We start from the raw sequence: 25806 nt of genomic DNA, 5'->3' as shown, positions 1-25806 counted from the left end.
ACCTGACAGAGTTCACCTCTTAGTGTAATTATGGTCTTGATTGTTAATGAGTTTCCATTTTACATAATATTGAGGTATCTAAACTATCTAGCCTTGTTCGAATGGAGAACACAGAGGTCATCTTACAGCGCCGGGAACTCCACCCTCGTCGTGATGTTCATGGCCTGATCTTCTAACAGCTGAAGTGGTGAACTGTCTAGCATACACTGCCAACCTTCCGAGGCGGGTTAGAGACATTATTCCCCCTTGAGAAGCACCAAAGGTCGGATAAAACAGAAAACGGATATATCTTCCCGTGCAGTAAGGCTTGCCTTACGAGAGCATTCTCATACGTATGCGTACGGTGTCGCCAGGCTCCAACAGCTCCCCATAGAGCCCATAGTTTGAGATAATTCACACAACACTGGGCACACGACCAATGAAATTGCGACGTGGTGGATATTATGCACAACCAGTCGGCCAATCAGGAGCCTCCATGTCTGGCTGGCTTTTCGGTCGGTCCTGGCTACCATCGACTTCTACTGGATTTCAGGCTTGCCGCCGTTACTCGGTATTCAAAATAACTAAAGCGATTTTGGGGTAAAATAAAGATTTATTTGATACAAAGCACTAATTCAAAGATCTGATACATGGGTGCACTGTGCGTACAAAGCCCACTGCGTTGCTGACACACTGGGACAAAGTTCGAAGCAGAACGAACACACCGTTCAACTCCTAAATCCTAATACCGAGCCAGTCTCATGAGTGCGTACCATTTCATGATGAGCATCTTCTTTCGCTGCCTGCGGTGCATCCATTATAGCGAAGCGAAAAGCGCTTGTGTGGCACGTAATCCTGTCTTTGTTGACAGTCCTCGAAGTCCAACGGCGCTCGAACTTGTTCTTCACGCTCCAACTCATGAAGCATTCCGGTACCGCAGTTGACAAATTGTTCATGGAATAACAGTTGTGTCCAGAAACAGCACAACACGCGTAGACTCACAAGGACGAACTAATAAACCCGCGAACATATTTCTGCAAACTGTTCTGTCGATTGAGACCACCGAACACAGGAGGACGACATGCCGGCCATGCTATTTCGAAACTATGCTGAAACGGCCGAGACGCTGTACGCACATGCGCGCTACAAAATGCGAGTTCAAAACGTTCTCGACCAATCGGAGCGCGCGCACAGTCTAGGCCAATGGGCTTGCAACATGGTGTATGGGCGCAGTGGTACATACTCTACAGCCGCGTCCGGGGGTACCTGAGGAGGACTGGTGTCGCCACAAACAGAAAGCAAGAAGCAAGAATATCCTAACATGATGAAAGAATGAAGTCACTGAAAGGTGCGCTTATTGCGTTTATTACTTCTACAAATGTTAGAAAATACGAATTTCGCAGCAATCTTCAACTGTATTAATACTAGTTAGCACTATAGTGTACATATAGACTTTGAAAAATACTTTTGACCAACGTCTTTTAACCGTCGCAATTGCCAGAAACATCAGCCACACCCGGCAAAGATGGCCGGCAAAAGTGTGGCGCTCAATTTTGGAGGGTCCTCAGTTTGGACTCCTTATAAAGAATTAAATTACGCAGTTGAAGCTGTTTTGATAAACAAAGATGTTGAGGCAGTTCCCGACTTTGTGGCAGCACTCAGGCGTCACAAGCCAGATTTCTCGTCTCTTCTGGAGAATCCGTCGAAAAGTGCTTTGCATAGAGAGGTAGTTTCTAAAGCGTCCAAGGACGGTATTGCAGTTGCAGGCAGGACCGCTCCGCATGTTCTGCCTCAAGCTGTTGTCGATGAGGCATTGATAATCAGCGATATGTTTGATCTCAATGAACTGGTCTCCCTCGAACTACTGCTCGCAGGCGAGCAACAGCAACCCTTGTTTCCTGATCTGACAAGGGGGCTCGTTGCTGTTCTCCTGTACTACGATGGTCGTAGAGCCCTCGTCAACGCCCTGCGAACCTTGGTTCAAGTCACAGAAGGAAGAACATGGACACTGGGGTTGAACACAGATATCGTAGCTACAGTAACCAAGTACACAGATGGCCTCAAAGAAGAAGACGGCGTATTCATGAAAGTGTTGGACGCCCTCGGGCGTTTAGATATTGCCAAAGAGCTCGATGTTCTTCAGAAAAATAGAGCACTTGGAGCCCTTCGTTACAGAAAGCAAGTCGTCGACATGATACAGGAAACGCACCAATCGCTGGCGGAAATAATATTCTGCTGGGCATGCCAAAGGCCGCTTTCCAAAGAAGAAGCATTGAGAATCTTCAAACATTTAGCATCTTCTGGAAACACAGAAGGCAGTGGCACGCTCGACAGTGTTACTCTGACACTGTTGATGGCATCGCTGTATGTCATGGATGTGAGCATTCTTCAGTCGTGCGAAGATACGTCACCTGAAATTGCAAAGCTTCCTTTGGTGTGTAGTCCTGACCTTCTTGTTGCTCTACACAAGCAGCTTTCATCAGAAACAGTAGCGTGGCGTTTGGATGGCATGAAATCTGTCCTCATGTTTGCTTGGGCTCTGGTTCTTCGTACGTTCCTGCAGTTTCCCCTCATAAGCTTTGATCACGAGTTTGCTGCGTGCCTAGAGGAAGATGATAAGATCATGGATGCTGCAATTGAAGCCAAGGCATTCCAGATGTTACAAAACTTGGTGGTCAGCTCAGAAATGTTTCACAAAGAAGAGTTTTTTCTGAAGAGAGTTCATGGGCTGATAACAGATTTTATCATCATGATGCCTTTGAAAGTGAAAGAGCTGCGCAACCAAGGTGATGAAGCAGCACGGATTATAAATACCTACATTAAAGACGGGCTGACGCCGCCAACGGGCTACCCTCAACACTTTGAGCAGTTCCTCGGACTGATATCTGAAGTCTACTCAAAAGATCCACTTAAGCTGCAGCTGGCACAAGATTACTGGTGCCCAACCGAAGTTACTGCAGATGTTAGCCACATTACCAAGCCACCTCAGAGGCAGATCGCTCTGTTCAAGTTTCTGCGCCTCTCTGGAGACCTGCTCACGCCCACGCAGTTTGTTCCATACGTATCTATTCTACACAGCCTGTCTCAATCTCCGAAATGTGCACACTATTGCTTCAACCTGCTCAAGAACAATGGACTGGGCACACAGCTGAATTTAGTTTCATGGGACCACTTTTTTTCGTCCCTTCACTCCTATTACGATAGCTTACGACAAGAAAGTTCGGTGGGTCTCGAAGCACAACATCTGTACCGTCCGGCTGCGAAGACCATCTCGCCCTTGGAGATTCGCGGATTAATTGCTGTGCTGCAGCTGATCGAAACAGTTGTCCGTCATGATGAAGTTGCTAGGATGACCCTGTGCGAACATCCTCAGCACAGCGCAATAACGCTTCTAGTCAGCTTGGCTGCATGTGGTGTTCCTCCTGAGCTGAAATCTGCATTCTTGAACACACTATCAGCATTTGCTGTGTCTCCAGACGTGGCCTTCAGGGTGTGGCAGGTCCTGGAAGCTGCACAGCTTTTGCCACTTCGGCAGGGTGTTACAGCTACATATGCACCGGGTCTGCACACTGAACTAGAGGAAGTGGAATCACGCAACGAAGAGTACCCTGTAACGCGCTCCATGCTGAAACTGATTTCGGCACTTGTTGATCATCCCTTGCCTTCTGGATTCAGCGCTAACTTGCTTCGTTCGGGTTTGGATCCCTATCTGGACTTTGTGCGCGAGTCGGTCTTCCTGAAGTTCCATCTTCGAGGGTACGCGCACGAGAATGAAAAGTGGGAAGTAGCACGGCTCTGTCTCGAGATAGTCGAGAAGCTTCTTAGCAAATACGGACCGGTTGCGGATGAGTCATCTGACCTTCAACCTCTGGAAAATGTCAGTGGTACCCAAGGAGCGTTCAACATATTGGCACACTTGCTGCAGAGTGGAAGCTTTCTACAGCTGATATTGCTCGTTCTGGATGAAGGCACAAAGGAGCTAGAAGCACAAACCGTGTTTCGTGGGAAACATAGCTTTGAAGAGGCAACTCTCTTGTGCTTGCGTATCCTCCAACAGACACTTATGCAGCAGGATTATTTTTTGCAGCAAGTCCGAAACAGCAATGCTGCTCTCATCGTCACTTCATTGGATCAATTGCTGATGGCTGCGAATCCAAGCACTGGAAGGCCAGATTATGTCCTCGTAATATCTCAATATATCGTTCATAATGGAGCCATTCCGAAGCATGCATTAGCTGCTTCTAGGATTCTGCTGCTCTTGAGCCAGAATGGGAAGATGACAGAGCACTTGGCCACTGTCTATACCTTTGACAGGAAAACCGGCTTGGACTTGATACAGGGCTTTGCAGAAACGCTAGATGTTGAGGGGGACGCGGACCCACGGTCAGGGAGCGAACGGGACTGGACTCCGAGAGAAGTGAGAACGGCTGCGTGTCAGAGCGTCCTCCGAATGTTGTTGAACTGCCTGGAACACACCTCTCCCAATGTTGGTCACTTTCTTCTCGGGTTTGACATTAAACATCCGATTTCAAAGACCACACTTCAAGAGCCCGGAGTATTAGGGTCTCCGAGAACGTGCCTGCATGCTATACTGTCGTTTCTGGATCAGAGCATCGAAAGCAAGGGCCGTTACGGTCCGCCGTCAGCCATAGAACTTGGCTACAAGTTGGTGTACGTCCTGTGTGCTACGCCCATGACATCGGAGCCAGTCATGCGATACCTCCGCACGACCAGGGATTTCTTCTATGATCACCTGCAGCGACAACCCAGGAGCCTCACTGGCGACGAAAACACTGACACAAAAATTCTTCTCCAGCAGTCATGGGTGCTACGGTGTGTCGCGCTGGAGCTACGCTTCACGGCGGCCCAGAACCAGAGGTCCCACGTCCAGCGCCTCGTGACCGTCCTCTTGGAAGATAATCCCGAAGTGTTGAGCTGTCCAGTCGAGAATGCTGGGGAATTAGGAAGCGGAAGCTTTCATTCTAGCCTTCCGAGTAGGTCCAGTGCCGTGCAGACGTTCGTGGGACCGGTCAGACGGAAGTTATTGAAGCTCCTGGACGTGATGGACTTTTCTCACAGGACCCCGTCGAAACCGGCCTGGGAATTCTTTGACGCCGCAGAGCTCGAAAAAGCCCTTCGTGAATGCGAGTACCAAGAACCTGGGGGACCACTTCTGCTGGACATTCCATCTCTTTACCGCCGGCTCTCCGAAGAAGCGGCTTCTGCAAAGGGCCCCACTGTTTTTGGGCAGAAGTCGCTGGTTGCGCAGGAGATCAAAAGCGTAATGCAGAATGTTCTGGAACGCAACCAGGCTCGCCAAGCCATGTTTGCCAAGAAACAGGCTTTCCTCGCGTGGAGACAGGTCACAGAGGTCTTGGTGACGACGTGTCCGCTCGATATCCTAGGAGGCGAAACAAAGGTTCAGGTTTTGCTCGAGCTGGCTCAAGAACTCTTGAGAAGGATTCTAGAGGAACGGTCTCTCGCAGAGGTTGTTGCTCCAACCTCTGGTGTACTTTTAATGCTCATGGCTGCACTGCACCACTCACTTCTCCTACTTCTTCCTGATTCATGTTCTACAGGCACATCGAATCTTTTGAGGATGCTTTCCGTTGCCTCGTATTCATCCTCTCTGCTTGCCATCTTAAAGAGCCTTCTAGAGTGTCTAATTCGAACTGGTAGTGGATTGCAGAGAGTTAGGTCAAATTATTACACGTCCCTGCTCAACCTGCTCAGACTGGTGCGAAATCCAACGGATTCTCGGAGCGACATGGAAGGGGAGAGAGTCCTCCTCGACTCTAGGTCTGACACCGAGCGCCTGCGACAGAACCACATGGAGATGGTGTCCAGCTACGGGGAACAGTTGATGGAAGTGGTGTGCCGTGACGTATGCAGTGGCCATGAAGTGACTCAAATGTTGGCACTAGCAACTTTGGATGTGATCTTGTCTCTAGATGTGCGTCAGCACTGGCTTTCTTATCTGTCAAGGTAAGCTTCTCATCTTCGTCAGAGTAAGGCATTTTTGTAAGTTAATTTGCGCGATTTGTGTTGCACACCTTTTGGAGAACAGGCGTGTCTTTCAGTAGTAGCCGATGGCTTGGAAGGTAAAATTAAAAGGTCAATTTCTGCATTTTGGCCAGTGTTTTCCTTTCAGGCTTTTTAAGTTGGATACGTTCGTAATGGTTGGTCTTCACTCGTAGAAAGGGCTACCTCCGTCATCTCATAGACAGCATCATGAACAATGATGAGGAAATCAAGAACTTCCTGGCCAGAGGCTCCGGAGATGAAGCAGTTCGAAGCTTGTATGTTTTGGAGTCAAAGATGGCGCTCTTTGCCAGACTGGCCTCATCCAGAAAAGGAGCTCAGGCGTTACTGGAAAATAGCCTAGTGGCAAATCTGGCTCGATGTGAGGCTATCGACTTCCATCCCAGTCGCCTCCAAGGAATACCAATGCATACACAAGCCATGCAGTGGCTGAAGCCTTCCGTAGGAAAGTGAGTGTGCTTCGGACTTGCTTTGAACTGTTTTAGGAAAAGGTTTGCCTTGCAGTTATAATAACGAAAACAGATGTATTACGTCACCGAAGACCAGATAAAAAATAGTATTAAAAGGCTCTTCTTTTTAGTTTTGTGCTAAGCGATCAGATTGAACTGCCACAGTATGCTATATATTTGTAACCAGTTTCAGTGATATTCAACACATTTTATGATGTATGTTATGTGTTCCTGTGGCCCACTATATATATATATATATATATAGCTGGCTTTTTATGACTCGTGAGCAAGTACAAATATTGTACAGAGTAACACTGTCCCAAAATTGTAACCTTGATGTGATATCACCTGCCAAATCAAGGTGTTATAGCACATGGGTGGCAATACTAGGAAACGTTGTAAATCAATGTGGTTCTCAACTTACGGTATTGCAGCATAGATCTTGGTCCTCAAAAACAAAAATGTTCTTCATGTGTTTCCTTCCCCAAAAACCGCCCAATACTTTGCATATTCGCACATAGTTTGAGATGTTTCTAGTGCATTTCTTATAGACATTTATCAGGAAGTCCTGCTTCTATTTACCACCATGTTCCCATTCTACATGCAGGAGCTATCAGCAAACATTTGTACCAACCCTCCAACTTCTCTTAGCCGTAACGGCAGCCCTTGGCCCAAAGCACCGTGAGGCCCACATACAGATATGCCTCTTCATTGCCGCTCACGCAGAAGTATTTTCCTCGATCCTTCTGCCACGACACCTACAAGACCTCGACGTAGCTGCCTCGGAGGAACTTGCACTTGTCACCAGCCTTCTCTCACAGTTATCTATGTTAGATGATAACGAAAACGACCCGGTACTCTTTGAGCAACGGGGACGTCTCCGCCTGCTTCAGAACCAGATGTTGGGTCTCCTGCCGTGGCTCACAGTAACAAGGTCAGGCGTAGACCTGCGAGAAAAAATCCTCCTCCTGCGAATCGCGTCCGGGGTTTTGACCTTCTATTGCAATCTCTGCACGATATCCTCTTCCGCCGACCGAAAAAGCTGCCGCATCCTTTTTTCCCCTACGATATCTTACGACGCGCTGTATCGTCCAGCCGACGCAGGCCAGGTGTCCTCTAACCCGCCTAGCCTGAGAATTTTAGTGCAGATTGCTCTCGCGTACACAGCGGATGTCCAGAGGTGTGTGTCTGCCCACACGGCCCTGATGCGTCGGATTGAAAACCTCGCCGATTTAGGGACATCCGAGCTGGCCGAATTGCTTCCACCAGACGTTGACCAGAAAACGCTTACGTCGATGCCTTCCAGTCAACTGCGAGATGCAGCAAGAAAGCACATATTATCCGAAGCTTCCCTACGTCAAGAGGAGCTAACGTTCCTGATGAACCTTATTGAGCAAGCCTTGTTTTTGCTCTGGAGGCACCTCGAGTACTTCTTGCTGCAGTGTGTCCCGCAGGGGGCAACAACAATCCGGCAGGGGTTTGCGGTTGAAGAGCGCGGCTTTCATTCTGGAGCGGGTGTGCAAAGTCGCGAGCCTGAAGCAAGCAAAGGTGCTGTGGTCAGCAGAGAAGAGGTGGAGGCATTGAAATCCGACGTTAGGGGTGTCTTGAATGAATCGTTCTTCCGCGAAGTTCAAGCAAAGGAGCAGTACATTCCGGGACGTGCGACATCGGCGGCGGACCCCAAGTTCTTTGAGGCCCTTGTCAGGAGGTTGAAGAGGTTGGCGACTCTGAATACTGTTTGAGGAGGAGGGTGAGTTTCGTCACTTCCAGCGCCAATAACTGTAGTAGCCACAACTACTAACTGAGGTCTCACACTTTGGTGACGACCTCTTTGTGTGATAGTCCTGAGAATGCAAACATTGCTCAGTGGATCGCACTCTCAGACTTAGCTTCACAAGTGACACCACTTTAAAACTAACCTGAGTATTTTTTAGCCCACACTTTGCACAGCCATGATCATGTTCAACTAGGGTTGCCACCTTTCGGAGTGAAAAATACCGGCTGAGGGAGAGGAGGTGGAATAGAGGGAAAGGAGGAGAGGCTCGTGAGAAAGGGAAAGTGAGTGAGGAACGTTCTAGCTGGCTCGACACAACCACCAACAGCTTTGTACAACCACTGCTCTTGTCCCCACCGAACACAAGACGTAAGGAATAACAATGATAATAATAATAACAATGAATAATCATAATAATGAATAACTAAGAAAACGACTGGTGACTGCGGCGTTGGGTCTGTGCTCCAGATTTATTCAAGCTGTAGTGGAATGTTGAAAGGAAAACCCCGTAAAAGCCCTTATGAAACGTCTTGAGCCACATATACCGGCAAAAGGCTGTTGGTATCACCTTCCTACCGGCAACCGGCATAGCGCGCAATTAACCGGCCGTGCCGGTATAATACCGGCCTGGTGGCAACCCTATGTTCAACGCCTGCAGTGCTCGCAGTTTATGATAGATGAAGTGTTATAATATTATGCTGGTCTCCTATGGAAGGTGAACCAGGCGTGTTACACGTTTCCTATTGATGCCTTATTGGTTCTGTGCTATGTATAGATGTCAGTGACAGGAGTCTGAAGGTGCAGGTTATCGGCAAATTGTGCCGCATGATTAAGGCCCTCTGTTTTCTGCAGCGGCAACTTCAAAATTCTGTGGCACAGGCTTGTAAATGCGGCTGCTTGAAACAGGAAACGCTTTATTTTCTTGGATAATGTGGGAACAAAAAATAGTTTAAAAAATTACAGATTGAAAGCACTGTTGTGGCTCAGCATTACATACATGATATCTTGTTTTTTCCTCTGATGCGGTCGGTCGCCTGCAATCATTTTATACCTGCTGAAAGATCTTTCAACATCTACAGAGTTTATAGGAATGTTATAGGAGGGAGTTTACAATACATGCCCTGGGGAAGTTACATCTTCAGGACACCCTTTTTTTTGTTTCTGGGCTGTAGGCGTTATTTAGGAGTCGTAACATTTTGAAGGCAACCTCCCAGACATCAAATCAAAATCCCCCACTGCAACAGCTGAACTGCACACGGGAGGGATGCCGCCCCTTCCTCAGGCGAGGTATGCACAATAAACTCGGGCTAACGTTATCTTAAGCTAAGGTGTAATCTGTCAGTGTTTGTCCTACAGCTTGGACAATTTCGTAAAGCAGGCTTCACTTCACGCAGGGAAGCGTCAGGTGAAGCCCACTCTCGGGAGGTGCCGTTCGTATTCGGCGAATAGTCAAATATCCGGAAACCCGAATATTGGGTATTCGATTCGCTAATCGAATTGAACGAATCGAACACTTCGAGTGATTGATATTCGATTCAAATTCGATAACTCGAATATCCGCACACAAGGAAATGAGGAATTCCTTGAAATTCTGTGCCAAATGAAGGATACTGTGATAACTCCGAATTCCGCGAAATTTCGCGGAATCGCTTAATCGCGGAAACACGAGGGCCTTACGCCGGATACATATCATGGAATGTTATTGTCGCTTTTCCGTAAAACTAAGAATGAATCCTCGTGGATTCTCCATTAGAAATGGCAAAGTTGACTGTCGCAGACGTAAGACATGGCATTACGTACAGGATACGTGAAAAATGGTGCAACAGGAAAGTTCTTGATTGTATTACCATTGAAGCAGATTCTTGTGAATCACACCAACACAGAAGAATATGCATTGCTCCTGCAGACTCTGGTGGTGCATGCCAAAAACGTTGTACGGCAAAAGCAACTGTAGCTTCAAGATTTCACTATAAACTTCAATTTTTTTTATGGATCCAGTTTCGTATATTTGGTTGTAGCAGCAGCCCACATGATAATTCGACCTTAGTGCATCTCCATACATACCATTGGAAAAACTGGGCCAGGGTCTCCTATGAAGGAAAAACGTGCTGAAATCATGTTTGAAAAGGCATCATTATAGCAATTTACACAATAGTATCACATCTGCACAGCAAAGTTTGTGCCCGTACCGTGGCCACAAGCCAGGATGAGAAGGAAAGCCAAGCCCAAGGCTCTGTCCCTCTGTTTATCAAAGTCTTTGTGGTTCTGAATGAACACAAGTCTAGTGTTGTTTATCCCTGTTTGTTCTGAATGATGCATACGGCAAGGGCCCTCAGTTTTCGGGTTTTATTTTTTGTGAAAATCGAGGGGTAAATATCGGGTTGAAAATCAGGACCTGCCAAACAGGGTAAAATCGGGCGATATACTGAGAAGTGATGTATTTTCGGGTGAAAAAAAAATTGTGTTGAAATTAATTAATTAATAATTGGGGGTTTACATCGCGAGACAACTGAGATCATGAGCGACGCCACAGCGGTCGGTCTGTGGAGTGTTGAAATTAAGTGAAGGAATATTTATTAAAAAACTGGTTGATAATTCACTGTATAACCACTAAGGCTTGCACTGGCCCCTGCATAGGCGCCGACTGCGGGGGGGCGCGGGGGCCCCTGCCCCCCCGGAACATGAACAAGGGGGTGCGCCGCCTCCCCCGGGAAGTCCCGCTAAGAGGCTGACACCAACCTTGGGGGTCAGCGCGCCCAGGTCAAAAGAGCGAAGAGGCACAAACCCAAAAATGAATCTTGCAATTTGTAAAATATGTATCCGCCCACCATACTCATTATCACAGTAGAAGGTGAGGCGAAGAAACACAGAGGATGACACAACACATTGCCTGAATTTCGCCCATAGCAATCAGATCAATGAAACGAAGCAGTCGAAAAGGTACCAGCAGCTGCCAGTGAGGTGTAACGGTAGGATCTTCGGAACGCATCTTCGTTGGGAGCGGGTTCAACTCCCACTGCTCCATTTCATTGACCATATTCATTATGTTGCGCGCATTTCGGGTAAACACCGAGGATTCAATACATTTTGTTCTTTTTGCACTCAGTTTTCAAAGGCGTAATGCCTTCAGTTGTGCACATGTTCACTGTTTACGTTCTCTCTGTTTCCTCTTTTGTTGTGTTTTTTCTGTTCTTCCTTCCTCTTATTTCTATACGAGTTCTGCATACATCATAGGATCCCGCCAGAGTGTGTGATTCTGCAGCTTTAGTTCTGTGTTCTTCATTTTTCTTTTTCTTTACTTTCCTTCTTTTTGTTTTCTTATTTTCTTTGCCTCTTTTGACTTCCCCCTTTCACTTTTTTTTGGAATAACAAGCCTACATCCATCTGGCTTACCTTTCCTTTCTTTTTTTTTCTTAATAAACATATCCCCCCCCCCTCCCGCCAAAGTACTTACTTCGCGGTGCGCCCTTGCCCCCTCCGGGAAAATGAGAACTCTCCGCCTCTGGGCCCCTGTTTATAGAAAGAATAAGTTGCATGTTCAGTAAAGCATCATCCATCGATGAGCGTTGAGAGCATGCTCGCGCTCGCGTTGGTATGCCTCGTATATCGTTGGCTGTTGCTGCATTCCCTTTACTACTCCGCATACTTTGCTGATACAAGATACTCCCTACAAGATTTGAAAGTTGGCTTCACCTAACACTTCCGTGTATTGCGGGCAAACCCACTTCAAGGAACGCCGAGCTTTGCGTAACTCTTTGTTTCTTCGCTGTTTAGCGTGATTTTTCCTGATTCCTTTGCTATTTTTGGTAACAGCACAAGAAAGGGTCTCGTCGACATCCACGGAAAGCACTAACAGTACAAAAATCCAACACTGAAGTTTTCAAATTATTGACACAAGCTTCCATGTAGCAGACTACATTTCTTCGGGTGTGAAAAACACAGAGCCTTGGGCTTGGCTTTCCTTCTCATCCTGGCTTGTGGTCACGGTACAGGCACAAACTTTGCTGTGCAAAGTTTGTGCCCGTACCGTGATCACAAAGGAACATTTTTCACGCTAGAAATCGGACCTGGATGCAAGCGTCCACAAATCCAAACCCGACGTGTTTTGTTTACTTCACCAGTAAGACGCGGCGCGGTCGGGAGCAGTCGCGCGATTGCCGTAGTTCGCGCGTGTGCGGCTCAAGTCCTTGGTTTGCACTTTCGCAAGCCTGGTTTACGGATTTTATCGGGTTAAACCCGAACTATTTTGATGTAAATCGGGGGGTAAAAACGGGCTTTATCGGGTTTTACCCGAAAACTGAGGGCCCTAGGCATACCCTAAACGTGAAATTCAAGCATCATGGCCACAGAATAGCTGTCCACATGTTCACAAAGTGTATCATAGCATTGATGTTACTCAGGAAAGCAGACTATGCCATCATTGCCATGTTTTCAAAGTAATGTATGTAACACATGCATTGTTGCTGCAGTCTAGCGAGATTACATATAACAGTACATATGTGAGCGCTCTCGATGTAGTGGACCATTGCCCGCATACAAATTGTGCACCACATGATTTAATGGAAATTAATTGAATTTCTGTTTAGGCTTTATAGATAATGTGTGGTTCGTTAGATCATTGGCTGATTCAGGGTCGTACTCTTCTCTTTTTCAGGCTGTGGAAACGTGGAAGCTATCATTACACAACATAATTTTCACTTGTTGATATTTGTACTGCATCCTAATTTTTGTATAAAGTGCTGTCAAAGCTATGAAGTTTGCGCTACTTTTACAAGATCTCGTGTGCTGTAGTCTTGTCTCATCACTTTTGACATTAAGTGTCAAAATGTTAACTTCTAAGTGAGGCAGCCAGAGAAGAATGAAAAGAAAGCAAACCTGAACAAATCTGAGTTTATTTTGATGACTGACTAGATAAACCACATAAGTGCCATAAAAATAGCTCATAATGCAGCACATAAATTGCACAACTCCGAGTTATAGCAATAAAAACACATAATCAGCTCTTGTATGTGGTATCAAAACGAATGGCAACATCTCACTTTTGCTAATGTGTGGTATGGAAAGTAGTCTGTATCACATTGGATGATTAAAGGAAAGAGAGCAAACTTGTACAGTTCCCAACTTGTCTTTAGGTGCACCCTAAAAAGTTGTATGTTTTATAATTTTAAGCTGTTTGCTTCATTGTTATGTTAGAGAGTTGATGTAAGGTTCGTGTTAATACTTGTTCCAAGAATAATGAACTTGCTCCATTTTTAGTTAATGGCACCGTATTTGCTACATTCGTGCGGCATTGAAAAAAAGATTGGAGATGCATGATGTCCACTGATTGTAGTGTAACATCTGTGCCTTTGTTACGAATTATGTTTTCATGATTAAGTATTCAGGCCACAAAATGTGCAGGAATGAAACTAAGCACTTGTACAATACAGAGTTTGCATCCTTATATGCCCTTGCCTTAACATCATATCACATAACTGGATGTATTTTTCTGTGTGAATATACGCACTTTCCCATTTTGTATTTCCCACTAAATACTTAGAAAGCATCCATCATTTGAAATTGGCAAAAAAAAAAGTCCAAAAAAGCGGAGTGGGGACCTGCACAGGAAATGAGTGAAGCTTAAGGCGGTCATGTGATCATGAGAGAGTGCAATTGCCACAGCTTTTGCAGTAACGTACACACACAATCAAACATTGCTTTCTGAGCAGAAAAACATGTCTTTCGTTGGTTATCTTTTCGATCGTTTTTCATGTAAATCATCCGAGTACCAAAACAGTGCATTACATCAAAAACAGAAATGTTACATCCGTCCAAATATAAATATTATTCTGACCCGTAGATGTAAATGAAGAATGATCAGACATGCCAAAAAACACAGCATGGAAAAACATGAAATCAAAACGAACATGGCACAAAACGAATTGGTGAAGATTCCAAGACCTGGGTTCCTAATATCAGGACTGATTATTTAATTCTGGGACCGATCTCTTTCAGGGAAACTACAAGCAGCACTAAGGCATGACACATGTGAACTATGTGCTAGTGCATGTGCAAAACTTCGAAATCAGGGCCCCAATCTTGAACTAGCACATAGCGAGCGTTAACGTCATTTTTAAAGTTGGCGTGTCCAAACGTCTCACGGTGGCACGTGAAAACGGTTTTGGTAGGTTGAGTCTTCGAATCAACGTTGTGATTGGCCTGCGAGACCTCGTGGCAAATGAAGGGCGAAGTGATGCATTTAGCACACATTACGGGCCCAGAAAGCAGTACGTATTTTCTAATGTCTGCCCTGTGGAAGCATCACAGTGCATGCCTATTGCAGCGTCGGAGCTGTAGCGATGGGGGTACGAGAGGGGGAGCCGCCCTCGCTGGAGAGGACGCCAAATGGCAGGCCCTGGCAGGTTGGCTGCACAGTATAAAGTGGGAATTAAGAGAATTTGAATTTATGATCTCAGCAGTGCAAATAAGCATTTTCTTTTGTTTGTTTACAGAGCTTCTGAAGGAAGTGAGAGGGGGGGGGGGGGGGGGCGCTTCATGTTTACCTTGTCTTGGGCGCAAACATGAAGTGCCCCCCCTCTGTGCAGCGTGCATCGTATTTCACCACAACGAAGGCAGTTCCATGGGATGTGTGTAATTGATGTGTTTCCGTTTTGTGAAAACTAGTGCTGAAATTTATGAAATGCCAGAAGCAGCTTTTAGGGAGGCCTGCTAAGTTGACCTAAGACATTTAGGCGGTATACCCATTTCAAAAGTGGGCGCCAGTCTTTTGAAGTCAAATGTAACCGCCAAAAGGAAAATAGCAGGTGGCTATGATTATTCCCACTGTGCAATGGAGGGTTTGCTACCTGGGATTGTTTGTCTGCTCTCGTGCGCTCCAACATGCAGTGTTGGGCACAAAAGAGAGTTTTGTGGAATGTGTTGGTGGGGTTGTATACTATTCCATTCCCGCATCATGTGGGAAGGTACACGTAAGCAAGACCGGAACGTGCCCCAAATCACAAGATGTGACTACCAGAGGTGCTTTCAATGTGTCGCAGAAATACTGGAATAAATGTGTGCAAACGCAGGGGCATTGAGGGAGAAAAGACATTGGCCGGCAAGTCCACATTTGCCGACAAGCAAACCAGTCCCTGAATTGGATGATCAGTTCTCATACCAACTGTATCTATATCTACAGCTAACTCACTCACGTGACAAATTCATACTCAAATCTACTTTTCTGCGTGACTAGATGCCAGTAGTATAGCCAGAAAAGCTTTTTGGGAGGGTTTCTGTGGGAACTTTAGATGGGGAGGAGAGATTTCACCTCTGTGTTCCCTTTCTGAAATGCACTACCAAAGGTACAAATCTGTGGTGGAGTTTGCCTCCCCTCCGCTCCCCTCCCGGCTATGCCACAGCTTGATGTACAACAATAATCATTCTATGTGCACACACCACCTACAACTGCGCGACACATAGGGCACAGGACTTCATGCAGACTTGGCACTTCCAATGCAGTATTTTAGTTTCACATTTTATCGGGACACAAGAAGATAGTGGTGATTTACGTTAATTACACTTTGTGCTACAAATAAATGCGTAGTTTTAGTTAGAACTGTTTGCAATATGCTCAGGAAAGACTAATGCTACTTTCTGAAGGTAATGCAGATATTTGGCATGCATTTGTGTCTGGCTTGTGAGTAAGCATTCTCACAAACTGAGCAAAAACTGGTGGTCGTTTTAGCCACCAAATGCCATTTTTCATAAATTAACAAACGCTAAGACTTACGGAGCAGCAGCACATTTTTCTAGAAGGCCAGTGTTCGCTGCACATTCTTTACACACAAACATTGCCCTTCTTTTGTGCACAAAGTCCTAAGCCCCAGTAACCAGTAGGTGCATCAGCTCATAGGGTGCGAAAGATGAGGCTTGCATGTGTAGGTGACATAGTTTGCTGCATAAACGATGTCTTCAATTATAAGTTTCCCTGCCTTTACATACTTCAAATAAGCAATAAGCAGTGTTTGAAGCAGAATTTGGCTTAAGCAACTGCAAGGAAAGTAACGCTCTAACTACGTGTCCAGACACGTATTGCTTCAGGCAAGGTATTTACGGATCAGCAGGTAGAATGTCCTGTTTGGAATGACAACGGTGTGCTCCAACGTTTCGTTGGTCATAGGACTGGTGTCTTTGCCACTTTCCAGCCACTGCATGATAGCTGTCCGTTCGTATGTGTACCCATCTGCATTGCACCAGAAGTGAGATTAGTGGACTCACCTCATTTTGCTCGTATATTGTGCATGTGTAGAATTTTTTCAACGCGTACTGCATGAAAGGGTACTGACACACCATTTCTCTATATTTGAATGTTGTACAATGTACACAACCTTGATGGCTACATATAAACACCAAACTTTTGTCATGAATGAAATAGAAACAGCATTAATATATTTGGTACCTTCTTTCGTTATGGGGATGGGTATTAATAAATATGGTGCTCATTTAGGTATGGATACAAACACCTTTTTTGGGTAATCTGTTTATATTTATTTAGCAGAGACAACTTGCAAATGATAATCTCAATGCCCCAAATACTCCCATAAATTCTTTTGCTTCGCAGAAGATCCACCTTAGCGGACTTGACAACTAAGCACTGCAGCACTGCAAATGCAACCAATTGATTCGAATCACTGATGTCGCGCAAAAAGTGCTCCTGGGAAAAATGAGAATTTTTTAACTGTAAAATAGATGCATGATCATTACCTGCAGCCACTACAGGATCCTTCATGAGCTCTTGAGTAATTGGGCAATAGAATTCCTCAGGAAGTGTTCCATCATCATCTGGAAGGCTGTAGTGTTGCCATAAAGGATTCTTGAGAGTGTGGATCTCTCGCAGTAGTCTGTTCCGTTGGCCCAGAGCCTCTGCCGAAGTAAAACAGCATCCTTCGGAATGTGGCATACAGAAGGGGAATGTGTGAAGCAGGGGTAGGGGAAGCAGCGGTTGTCTGGTTTGTAAGCTGTGTCATGCATGACGCACGCGACATTGCTGTAGCTACTCCATACTGCAATAGAGAGAGGACAGCAGGAAGGAAGAGGGGACAAGGGAGGGGAGGGGGGGGGAAGTATGCGTCCTGGGCCAACTTCAGGGGGTACTGTGCAGACATTTGTCTGGAAAGTCTGCCAGAAAACCAAGGGGAGAACCTCGTACATTTCTGCGCTCTGGTTTCTCTTGATGTACAGCCCAACAAGGTTCAATTCTACACCTTCCTGGAAGAGTGAAGTACGACTGAAGAGTCGCAGCTGATTGGAACAACTAGTATAAACTTTCTAACTACGGTCGAGCCTGTTTAAGACAATGTTGACTGAAATGCGAAATCTGATAGTTATATTGGAGTACCATTTTGCATGAACTTTTGTGGAATCGCCGGTGAGGATCACGTCAATGAACGACGAGGTAGAATGGTACAAGTAGAACGCCGCTGAACATGCACATTTGCCGAGAGCACAAAAAGTAGTTTATGTATCTAGCTCTAAATTGGCACAGCTTTTCCGAGGCTTTTTAACCGCCAATGCCACGTGAGGCTCCGTACCTCTTAAGATCGATGACTTTGTCCATTGCTTGTCATCCAGTGTTGTAGTCATCATCGTTCTCACTATCAGAACTCTATTGTCCATTAGAATGCACCTCGTCCATGGGTAATTCATGGACGTGTGTTTGAGTGGCGACACACAACTGTGGTACACATACCGACATATTGGGAGGCACCATACTTTGCAACATGTTTTTGCGCCGGTATAAAAGCTGTCAAGCATGTGCAACTTCAAGTCAAGCCACGTGCTTTTCCTCATTCGCTTCCTAGAACTGCAGACGCCATCGTAGCACGTAGCAACCCAGAAAAAAATTGAGGGTGAGAGAATGATGTGGAGGGGGAGCAACCTTCTCTACTTCTTGCGGGTGCCTACGAAGTGGTGCGCCCTGCAACACACGCATCTAATCCAGTAACTTCCCCCGTGTCGAGGAAAGAGAAGGAAGGGGATGAGAGAGCGCGCCCTGTAATTCGGTCTGTGGCAGTAAAATGTTTGGACGTTGGCCGCCCGGTCTGGTCAGTTTTCGGAGGAACAACACAGCCCTCGTCGCTGGAGAGCCACCTATCGTAGCCGATGGATTGTCTTCGGCAGACCTGCGGTATCCTACGATCGGCAATCATCCGTCTCGTCACCATGTCAGAGGCGCTACAGGCCACTAGGGCTGTGCGAATAGCAAAATTTGCATTGCAAATAGTTTACGAATATTTCACTTGCACTGCGAATCGAATCTGAATAATTTCTTCAGACGGCGAATCGAATTCAGATAATCAGAAAAGGCCCAATTCGAATAATTTCAAATACCTCGTGGTGAAATTTTTTTGTGCTCATTAGATGATGTTGTGCTCCAAACTTGCGCGCCTTTTCACCCAGCATAACATATGGTGAGAGAAGGTTCCCTCTGTGTTGTGTATGGTAGACTGCATTAGTGGGATCAACTGCATTGAGAGTTAGTCAACATGTTCCATGCAGCCTGCTTCGTGTGCATCTCTTCATTTCTGTGTCTACATTGTGCATTTCCTGCACTTTTTTATAGAAACTGCACGTACGTATTTCCGTCTGTTGCTGAACATAACTCCGAAAGATGGGAGTACATTTATTGGAACATGCAGTGCCCAGGGTACAGTGTTGACCATGAGCTCACGGAAGTTGTAGACTTTAGTGACATAATATTGTTAACAGTGTAACGCGGGGTTCACCTAACACCCGAGTGTAATTAGGTGAAGCCGACTTGCAGAATGTAGCCGCGCACCAAAAAAAAAAACAAAGGCGGTGACGTGAAGTGGGGCTCCACCTAACTCTTGTATGTAGTGAGGCGAAGCCCACTTGCAGAATGACGCTAGCGATACCTCGCGTTAGTACTGTTCGAAAAACATTCGCAAATTTCGAATACTGAAAATAGGTTGCAAATAGCATTCGAATAGCATCGGATATTCGTTTCATATTCGAAATTTCGAATATTTGCACAGCTCTACAGGCCACCAGTGATGCAGCAGTGGGTGACACCGTGAACATTATTCATGACTGGAAGAAGAGTCTAAGGAGCCCAAGGCCCTCGCCGCCGCCATTCAGGAGATAATTGATGACGAGGCCTTTGAACAGGAGTTCCTGGAAGCCTCAGGGTATCAAAACTATATCATCATTGCAGTTTTCAAAGCTCGCTGCTTCGTTGTGCAGAACCCTCCTCCTCTCTTCGCCTCTCTCACTGACTGCGCTGGCATACTCGAAGACTGACGGAGTTGCCCTGTTGCTGTTTCTGAGGTATGAGGCAGGCCTGATGAAAGAGAGTCTGGAGGGAATACCATAGAGGATCCAGACACTCCAAAGGACTGCTTCAAGTGTCAGCAAGAAGGATACATGGCAAGAGATTGCACTACTGAATCCGTACAACACATGGGACCCGATGGCAATCCTGTGGGGACCTGATATAATCCTCCTGCCCTGTTGATGGGTGAGGATTCGCTCGCCTAGCATGAGCATCAACAAGTACGACACTGTTCCCGTCGAAGCCAGTGATCCAGAGCCCCGTGTGCTGGTCACACCTTTTGGTGAGATAAGGCTGTGCTACGTGTTCAAGAGCGGCGGCCTGCGACGTGCAAGGCACACCATGTCAACTGCTTTTCAGAAGTCTGTGATCAGGATCGCGCTTGCTGGCAGAGGCTTGATGATGTGCGCCCAGACAGGGTATGTGAAAAGGTCTGCACTGCCGAATGTAACGACATGGGAGGAGACAACCAGACCCGATGACGCTCAAACGTTTATGGACAACAACACGAAAACACAGCAATAGGGCGTGCTGATGGCGCTATACGCCCTTCTTCGTCTTTCCTCAACACCCTCTATGGAAATTGAACCCTTTTTTGGGGGACGGCAAAAACCAGGGTGGGTGAAGGGAAATCCATGATATAATCCCGGCACTTATGCATGGTTGAATGCACTGCATCCTCACTTTTATGCTCCTAGAGGCTACGGCCCTTGGAAGTGCATCCTCCCTTTGTTTCAATGCATACCCTAGGGTATGCGCCACCCAGTGCGGCAGCTCCTTGCATCACCGCCCCCCCCCCCAACAGGCACAATAGCTCCCTTTCCATACCAGTCGATACACGATAAATAACAATATACTGTAATTTCACACGTATTAGCCACGGCCTATGCGCAGTTTTTTTTTTTTTCAGGGGACCTCTGCGGCTTATCTGGTGACTCTTTTTCCGGGGTATTTTCCCCATACCCCGGTTTTAATGAAAGCGCCAACAGTGTCTCTGGAACATCACCGCCCTGCCAATGCAAGAACAATGCATAACAGGGGAGCGTCCACGTTCGAGTAGACTGACCTTCCTGCAACGCGGCTTTAACGAAGGGGGTGACAGTGATTTATGTCTTCTGGAAGACCACTGACCCGTTGATACAGAAAAAAACATGCAACAAGGGCACAATCCGATCTTGGTAGAACACTAGAACTGACCCCCTTTGTTGTACACCATGCCGACCCCGGAATGTGGACCACAAGTTTTATGGCCTTCTCTACGGTCTCCTTTGTCGGAAGACCCGCAGGAAGAGTTGAATAGCATTTTAATTGATTGATTTTATAGCTGCACCACTGGTTTACCGCACAAATCAGTCGCGTCATGTTGCCCGCGGCTTATCTGCCGGAAAATTATCAAAATGTTCCTAAAAACTGGTCCTGTAGCTTATACGCGTGAAATTACGGTAATAACACACACACAGTAAAAAAAGAAAAGAAAAGATAAGGTGCCTGCAGAGGGCTCCTCATGTTGTCTTTGCGTCACCGTGCTGCAGAGGAGCGACCATACTGGTGCAGCACGTCACCCTCTTCCGTCGCGTCACACGGTGCGGACCACAACCCCCGCACCGCCGTAGCGACGCCACTGAGGCTCGGCTATACCGTAAATAATTTTGTAAACGTTTTATGTTGATCTCTCATCTTGGTTTCCGAAATTCTTTATTCGCATCATAAATGTTGCTGTGTGGAATGTGTCTGAAGCTATACACGGCCTCCTTACCTATCTTGAGCGCAGTATTGAGGCTGTCATGCGTGAGGTGTAGAAGTTCTTGCCCGTCAATGCACTGTTCCTGGAAAGCTGGCTTGTACTGGCTAAGCCCCACCTTATCGAGCCAATCGCAGACGTCACCCACGGACCATTTTCCGACGGCAGCCAAGCCATGCGTGGTTGGTGCTTGATGCCTTGTACCAGAACTTGGCCTTGAGCTTTCTGCCGATGATGGGGTTTCATCATCTGTGGTCCCTGGCTCTCCAAGACTCCAAATTAGAACTGTTCGGTCATTAGATCCCGTTGCCAGAATATTTCCATCACCCGAGAAGGCGCAGCAAGGGATATAATTCCCTTGCTGCGATTCCAATTTCTGAAGAAGCTGCCCAGTAATCTGAAATATTGTACAGCGAGTACATTAGAAAAAAAAGTATGTACACATCTGGTAAGGTCATGAGTATTTAGCCACATCTTACAGCCTGATGGCACATAATAAACATGATTCAGGAAGTAGTGCCAAGTAATGTCTGACAAAAATATCTGTCAAGACATGAACGAGGATTTGATAGAGCATTGTTCCTTTGCCAGATCTGCGAGAACCTGCAATATCGTCTGAAACCCTCATACAGCAACGGGCAAACTTTCTGTAAGCTGCTTTTTATAAATTTGACACCACTTGGGCATTTCTTACACTGCAATCCCGTTGTTTCGAACTTGCTCAATTCAAACATCCGGATAATTTGAACTGACGCTTGAATCCCGTCAAAGCCGTATGTATTTGAATGGGGAAAAACGTCTCCATGAACACACAAACATATGCGACGGTTTATTCAAACAAAATTGGGATATTTTGAGAACAGAGAAACTTACTGCATCCCATATAATGAGTCTGTGGTCTCCAGCTCTGCAGAACAGAAAAGAAGAACTATATCGTAACAGCACAAACAACACTGTAATTGCAATTCTGAAAGTGGCCCGAATTCCTATTATCGCAAAGCTTTTCGGAGTCGTATCCGGAGACATCAGGTATTGCACCAGAATAACACGCTGACAACCTGTCCGTAGCAGCAGCAGCGCCTGCTTCCCCAACTTTACTGAGATCACGTTCTACGTTGTCTCGCGTTATACATGTTGCCATCTGCTCCGTACGGGGTTTATTCACATGACGTCGTCCGCAGGAGAGCGCCGCCGTCGCTAGCAGATTTGCTTCACTTGACCAAATTTTCCACCAACTACAGAACTGAAAATGGCACTAACAAAGATAGTTATGTGCCAAGATTGCAATAATGCTGACACACTACTTCATTTGTCATATTCTCTGCTCCTGATGTTGGATTCCTTCGGCTTATTGGGGAGGCCTGCATGGCCATTCTCTACAGGAAGCTTGTGCCCCTGACGCTTGCACTACGGTAGCCGTTGCTGCGCGACACATGCTGCTAAGGACAGGGTGTATACGGGAAAATAAAAGTAGTACCAATATTTGAGCGTCCAATTTTGCGTTAATTACGTTAGCATGATAATTACAGTCAACCCTCGATTTATGAACACCCTCGGTTCCCCGAAAAATCTTTCATAAATCGAAAATTCAGTTAACCAAGTACTATCGAGCAAATGCAACAGTATTTCCGAGTTGGGATTGTGTTTATAATGCCATATATTGTGTAATTTTGCTTTTGACCATGCCCCCGGAAAGCCTGTTTGTTGTTCGGATTTCGAGTGGTTAAGAACCGAGCGAGCAATACCTGGAAAACGTTTTGTCCGTTCAGGCGTCATTCATAAGACCACGGAATTATCCCTTTGAAGGTTTCTGTTGACCTCGGAACGATCCGTTCATAAATTGAGGGCAAAAACGCTGGGCAACTCCTAGTTGGTTCCCAGAAATTCCGTTCATTATTCGAATATCGAGGTTCATAAAATGAGGGAAAAATGAATGGGAAAAGTTTGGTTCCCCGTGCTCGTGCTCATAAAACGAGGGAATTCATAAATCGAAGGTTCATAAATCGAGGGTTGACTGTATAGCAGAAAAATACAGTGTTATTCATGACAAAGGCAGGACAGTGGTTAAACTTACGATGATGCTATAGTAGTTCCATCAGGTGAAAAGCGACAACACATAACGTTGCCAGAGTGGCCCTCGAGCGAGAAACAATGGGCGATGACGCAGTGCGTCCCAACTTGCACCTTCCACACTTTCACAAGGTCATCGTTCCCGCAGGAGGCGAGGATGTAAGTGCTGTGTAGGGTCCCTTGTGCAGCTGCCACAAAAAAAGAAAAAGAAAAGAAAAAAAATGCTCATTTCCTCAGATAGGTTTTTTAGTGACGAGAACAATGTTTATTTATTAAGTTTTTTTAGTGAATAGAACGTTGGCACTACAACTAAATTTGATGCTTAGATTGACAATAGCTTTTTAGCACCCGCCAATGTCGAGAGCCGTGTACGTCCATCCGACGTCCAGCGTACGTCCAACAGTTGTGGAGAGAAGAACGAAGAAGGTACATAGTTTGGTTTTGGTGCATGGGAAGCAAGTGGTAACAATGGCCTTATGCAGGTACAGTCAAACTCCTTTACAACGAAACTCGGGAGACAGCAAAAAAAATTTGCAGTAAAGGTATTTTCGTTAAAAAGGATGTCCATTATTCGACCTATAGGGCTCCAGCGGGACCGCAAAAAAATTTGCTGTTGTGGTATTTTCGTTAAAAAGGTGTTCGCTATAAAGGAGTTTGACTGTACCCATTTAAATGCCTATGGCGCAATGCCCAGATGCAGCAAATTTCTGATTCTGTTTTCGTTATTTTTTCTTTTTAAAAATTGATTTAGATAAAAATGGTATTTAAGAAGCCCTCGGAATGTATGTATATGGAGCCATATCAGAATGATTTCAGAACATAGCAGAACAAGGAAAGCGAGCTGGTCTGAACTAGATGAAAACACGTCTTCAAGTCTGGTTCTTGAGTCTGCGTCGTGTCTCTCCTGCGCTTTGTCCTGAGTCTTCACCGTTCCTCAGTCTGAAGGACATGCTTTGGAACTTAAATGCAACCTATCCATGGCACTCACAGCTTGCTTCGTACTGGGGGCTGAAATCACAGCCCATGACTCCCAAGTCATGAGCCTCTGCCCTTGTGAACAGACACTTTCCATGACCATATCTTGCATCCCAGAGCTTGAGGTCTCCACCTGTCCCACCTGAGACTAGAAATGAGCTGTCGGGGGAAAAGCAGCATGCGGCCACCATAGCTACGTGCCCTTCCAGGCTCCTAACACATTGAAAAGTAGAGGTTAGGTTTCCAAAATATGCACTCGCCATTAAGAAAGAAGTAGCAGATCACCTTATGATTGATCTTGTGCTGAGGTCCCAAAGAACAAGTGTCTCATCATCCCCTCCTGTTGCTAGAAGGGCACCAGATAGTGAAAAGCAGCAAGCTCGTAACGCTGCAGCACTCGGGTGTTGCAGTTGCGTTACTTGTTCCCCTCTCTGCGTTGGAAATGTGTAGTGTTTCAGTTTTTGGAGCTCATAAAGTAGATGATTCATTTCCACAGTTTCCTAAGTGGTACTTAGTTGGGCAGGGTAAGGATAAATCTCTGTAGGCACCTATATCCTGCTTAAGGAATTCACCATGCAAAAACTTTTGCTCTTCACCATTCATGTTGAGATCAACAGTTGCTAAGGTCTCCTACAATTCTCCATGAACCATCCAGGGAGTATCATCACGTGCTAGCCGCAGAATTTCATGAGAATTGATGGTGTGGTAAATTATAGATTGCAACATTTAGGTTAGGTTGTTAACTTATAAGATATTTGTGTGACTATCAGACGACAGTGCAATGTCCCGCTTCATTCGTTACCTGAGTGTTCCAAAGGATGGCAGTTCCGTCTATCGAACAGGATGCGAGGATACTTCCAAGGGGCGAGAATCGCACAGCATTCACACCGTACCTGTGCCCCAAAAGTGGGGAAAACTCTTCTTCAGCAAAGCGACCTATGGCATCAGAGCGCCAGAGTCTAACAGTTTTGTCGTTGGAACATGTTGCTAAAGTATCTTCGAAAAAATCGCAACCGGTAACATCACCAGCGTGAATGTCTAACGATTGCTTGATTTTCCATTCCTGTAACATATTCGCAACCGGACACTGTGGGCCAGTAGAGGGTAGAGGCAAGGCAACTGAATGTTGTGTCGTTGTGTTAGCTCGGTATGTTGACTGCCGCAGCTAGGCAACACATTTTATCCAATCGGGTACGACTGGTCGACTGGTACCGACTGGTACCGTTAGTTGAGAGGGACGGGATGTTTCGGTACGCCGAAATGCTGTGCCGAAAAATAACGTGGAAAACCTAAACATAACCCTGTAATTTCTCTTTCTTGGCTTGGACTGACCCGGTTTCGGTAATATCTCTGTGCGGAGAATTGCTAGGCTAAATAACACTGTACAATCAGAAGACCCACAATTGCTGATTTCGGTTTGCAGCTGTCGAGAGCTGAGCAGTAGACA

General features: G+C 46.0%; 2 protein-coding genes across 2 annotated transcripts; one reads left to right on the top strand and one right to left on the bottom strand.

Moving 5' to 3' along the window:
- The first annotated feature begins 1494 nt into the window (after positions 1-1494).
- Positions 1495-13246, top strand: LOC135374714 (nuclear pore complex protein Nup205-like). Its single transcript, XM_064607636.1, has 4 exons — positions 1495-5964; positions 6177-6470; positions 7078-8220; positions 12899-13246. The coding sequence occupies exons 1-3, from the start codon at positions 1505-1507 to the stop codon at positions 8210-8212; spliced, it is 5889 nt and encodes a 1962-aa protein (XP_064463706.1). The 5' UTR covers positions 1495-1504; the 3' UTR covers positions 8213-8220; positions 12899-13246.
- Positions 13104-25806, bottom strand: LOC135374716 (WD repeat, SAM and U-box domain-containing protein 1-like). The gene is made up of 8 exons (XM_064607637.1): positions 25162-25806; positions 24645-24790; positions 24373-24572; positions 23389-23572; positions 22188-22221; positions 21330-21711; positions 16987-17145; positions 13104-16465 (listed from the first exon to the last, which is right to left on the bottom strand). The coding sequence occupies exons 1-8, from the start codon at positions 25429-25431 to the stop codon at positions 16320-16322; spliced, it is 1521 nt and encodes a 506-aa protein (XP_064463707.1). The 5' UTR covers positions 25432-25806; the 3' UTR covers positions 13104-16319.

Source organism: Ornithodoros turicata, unplaced genomic scaffold, assembly GCF_037126465.1.
Source record: "Ornithodoros turicata isolate Travis unplaced genomic scaffold, ASM3712646v1 ctg00000746.1, whole genome shotgun sequence".
In the NCBI taxonomy this organism is placed as follows: Eukaryota; Metazoa; Arthropoda; class Arachnida; order Ixodida; family Argasidae; genus Ornithodoros; species Ornithodoros turicata.
This window is presented reverse-complemented; position numbering and strand designations above follow the sequence as displayed.

Excerpts from the sequence above, each read along its gene's own strand:
- LOC135374714 (XM_064607636.1), top strand. The coding sequence starts at position 1,505 with ATGGCCGGCAAAAGTGTGGCGCTCAATTTTGGAGGGTCCTCAGTTTGG. Across the intron at positions 5,965-6,176 it reads TGGCTTTCTTATCTGTCAAG|AAAGGGCTACCTCCGTCATC; the intron begins GTAAGCTTCTCA and ends CTTCACTCGTAG. Across the intron at positions 6,471-7,077 it reads CTGAAGCCTTCCGTAGGAAA|GAGCTATCAGCAAACATTTG; the intron begins GTGAGTGTGCTT and ends TTCTACATGCAG.
- LOC135374716 (XM_064607637.1), bottom strand. The coding sequence starts at position 25,431 with ATGTTACAGGAATGGAAAATCAAGCAATCGTTAGACATTCACGCTGGT. Across the intron at positions 24,573-24,644 it reads AGCACAAGATCAATCATAAG|GAGCCTGGAAGGGCACGTAG; the intron begins GTGATCTGCTAC and ends TCAATGTGTTAG. Across the intron at positions 17,146-21,329 it reads CAATACTGCGCTCAAGATAG|AGGCTCTGGGCCAACGGAAC; the intron begins GTAAGGAGGCCG and ends TTACTTCGGCAG.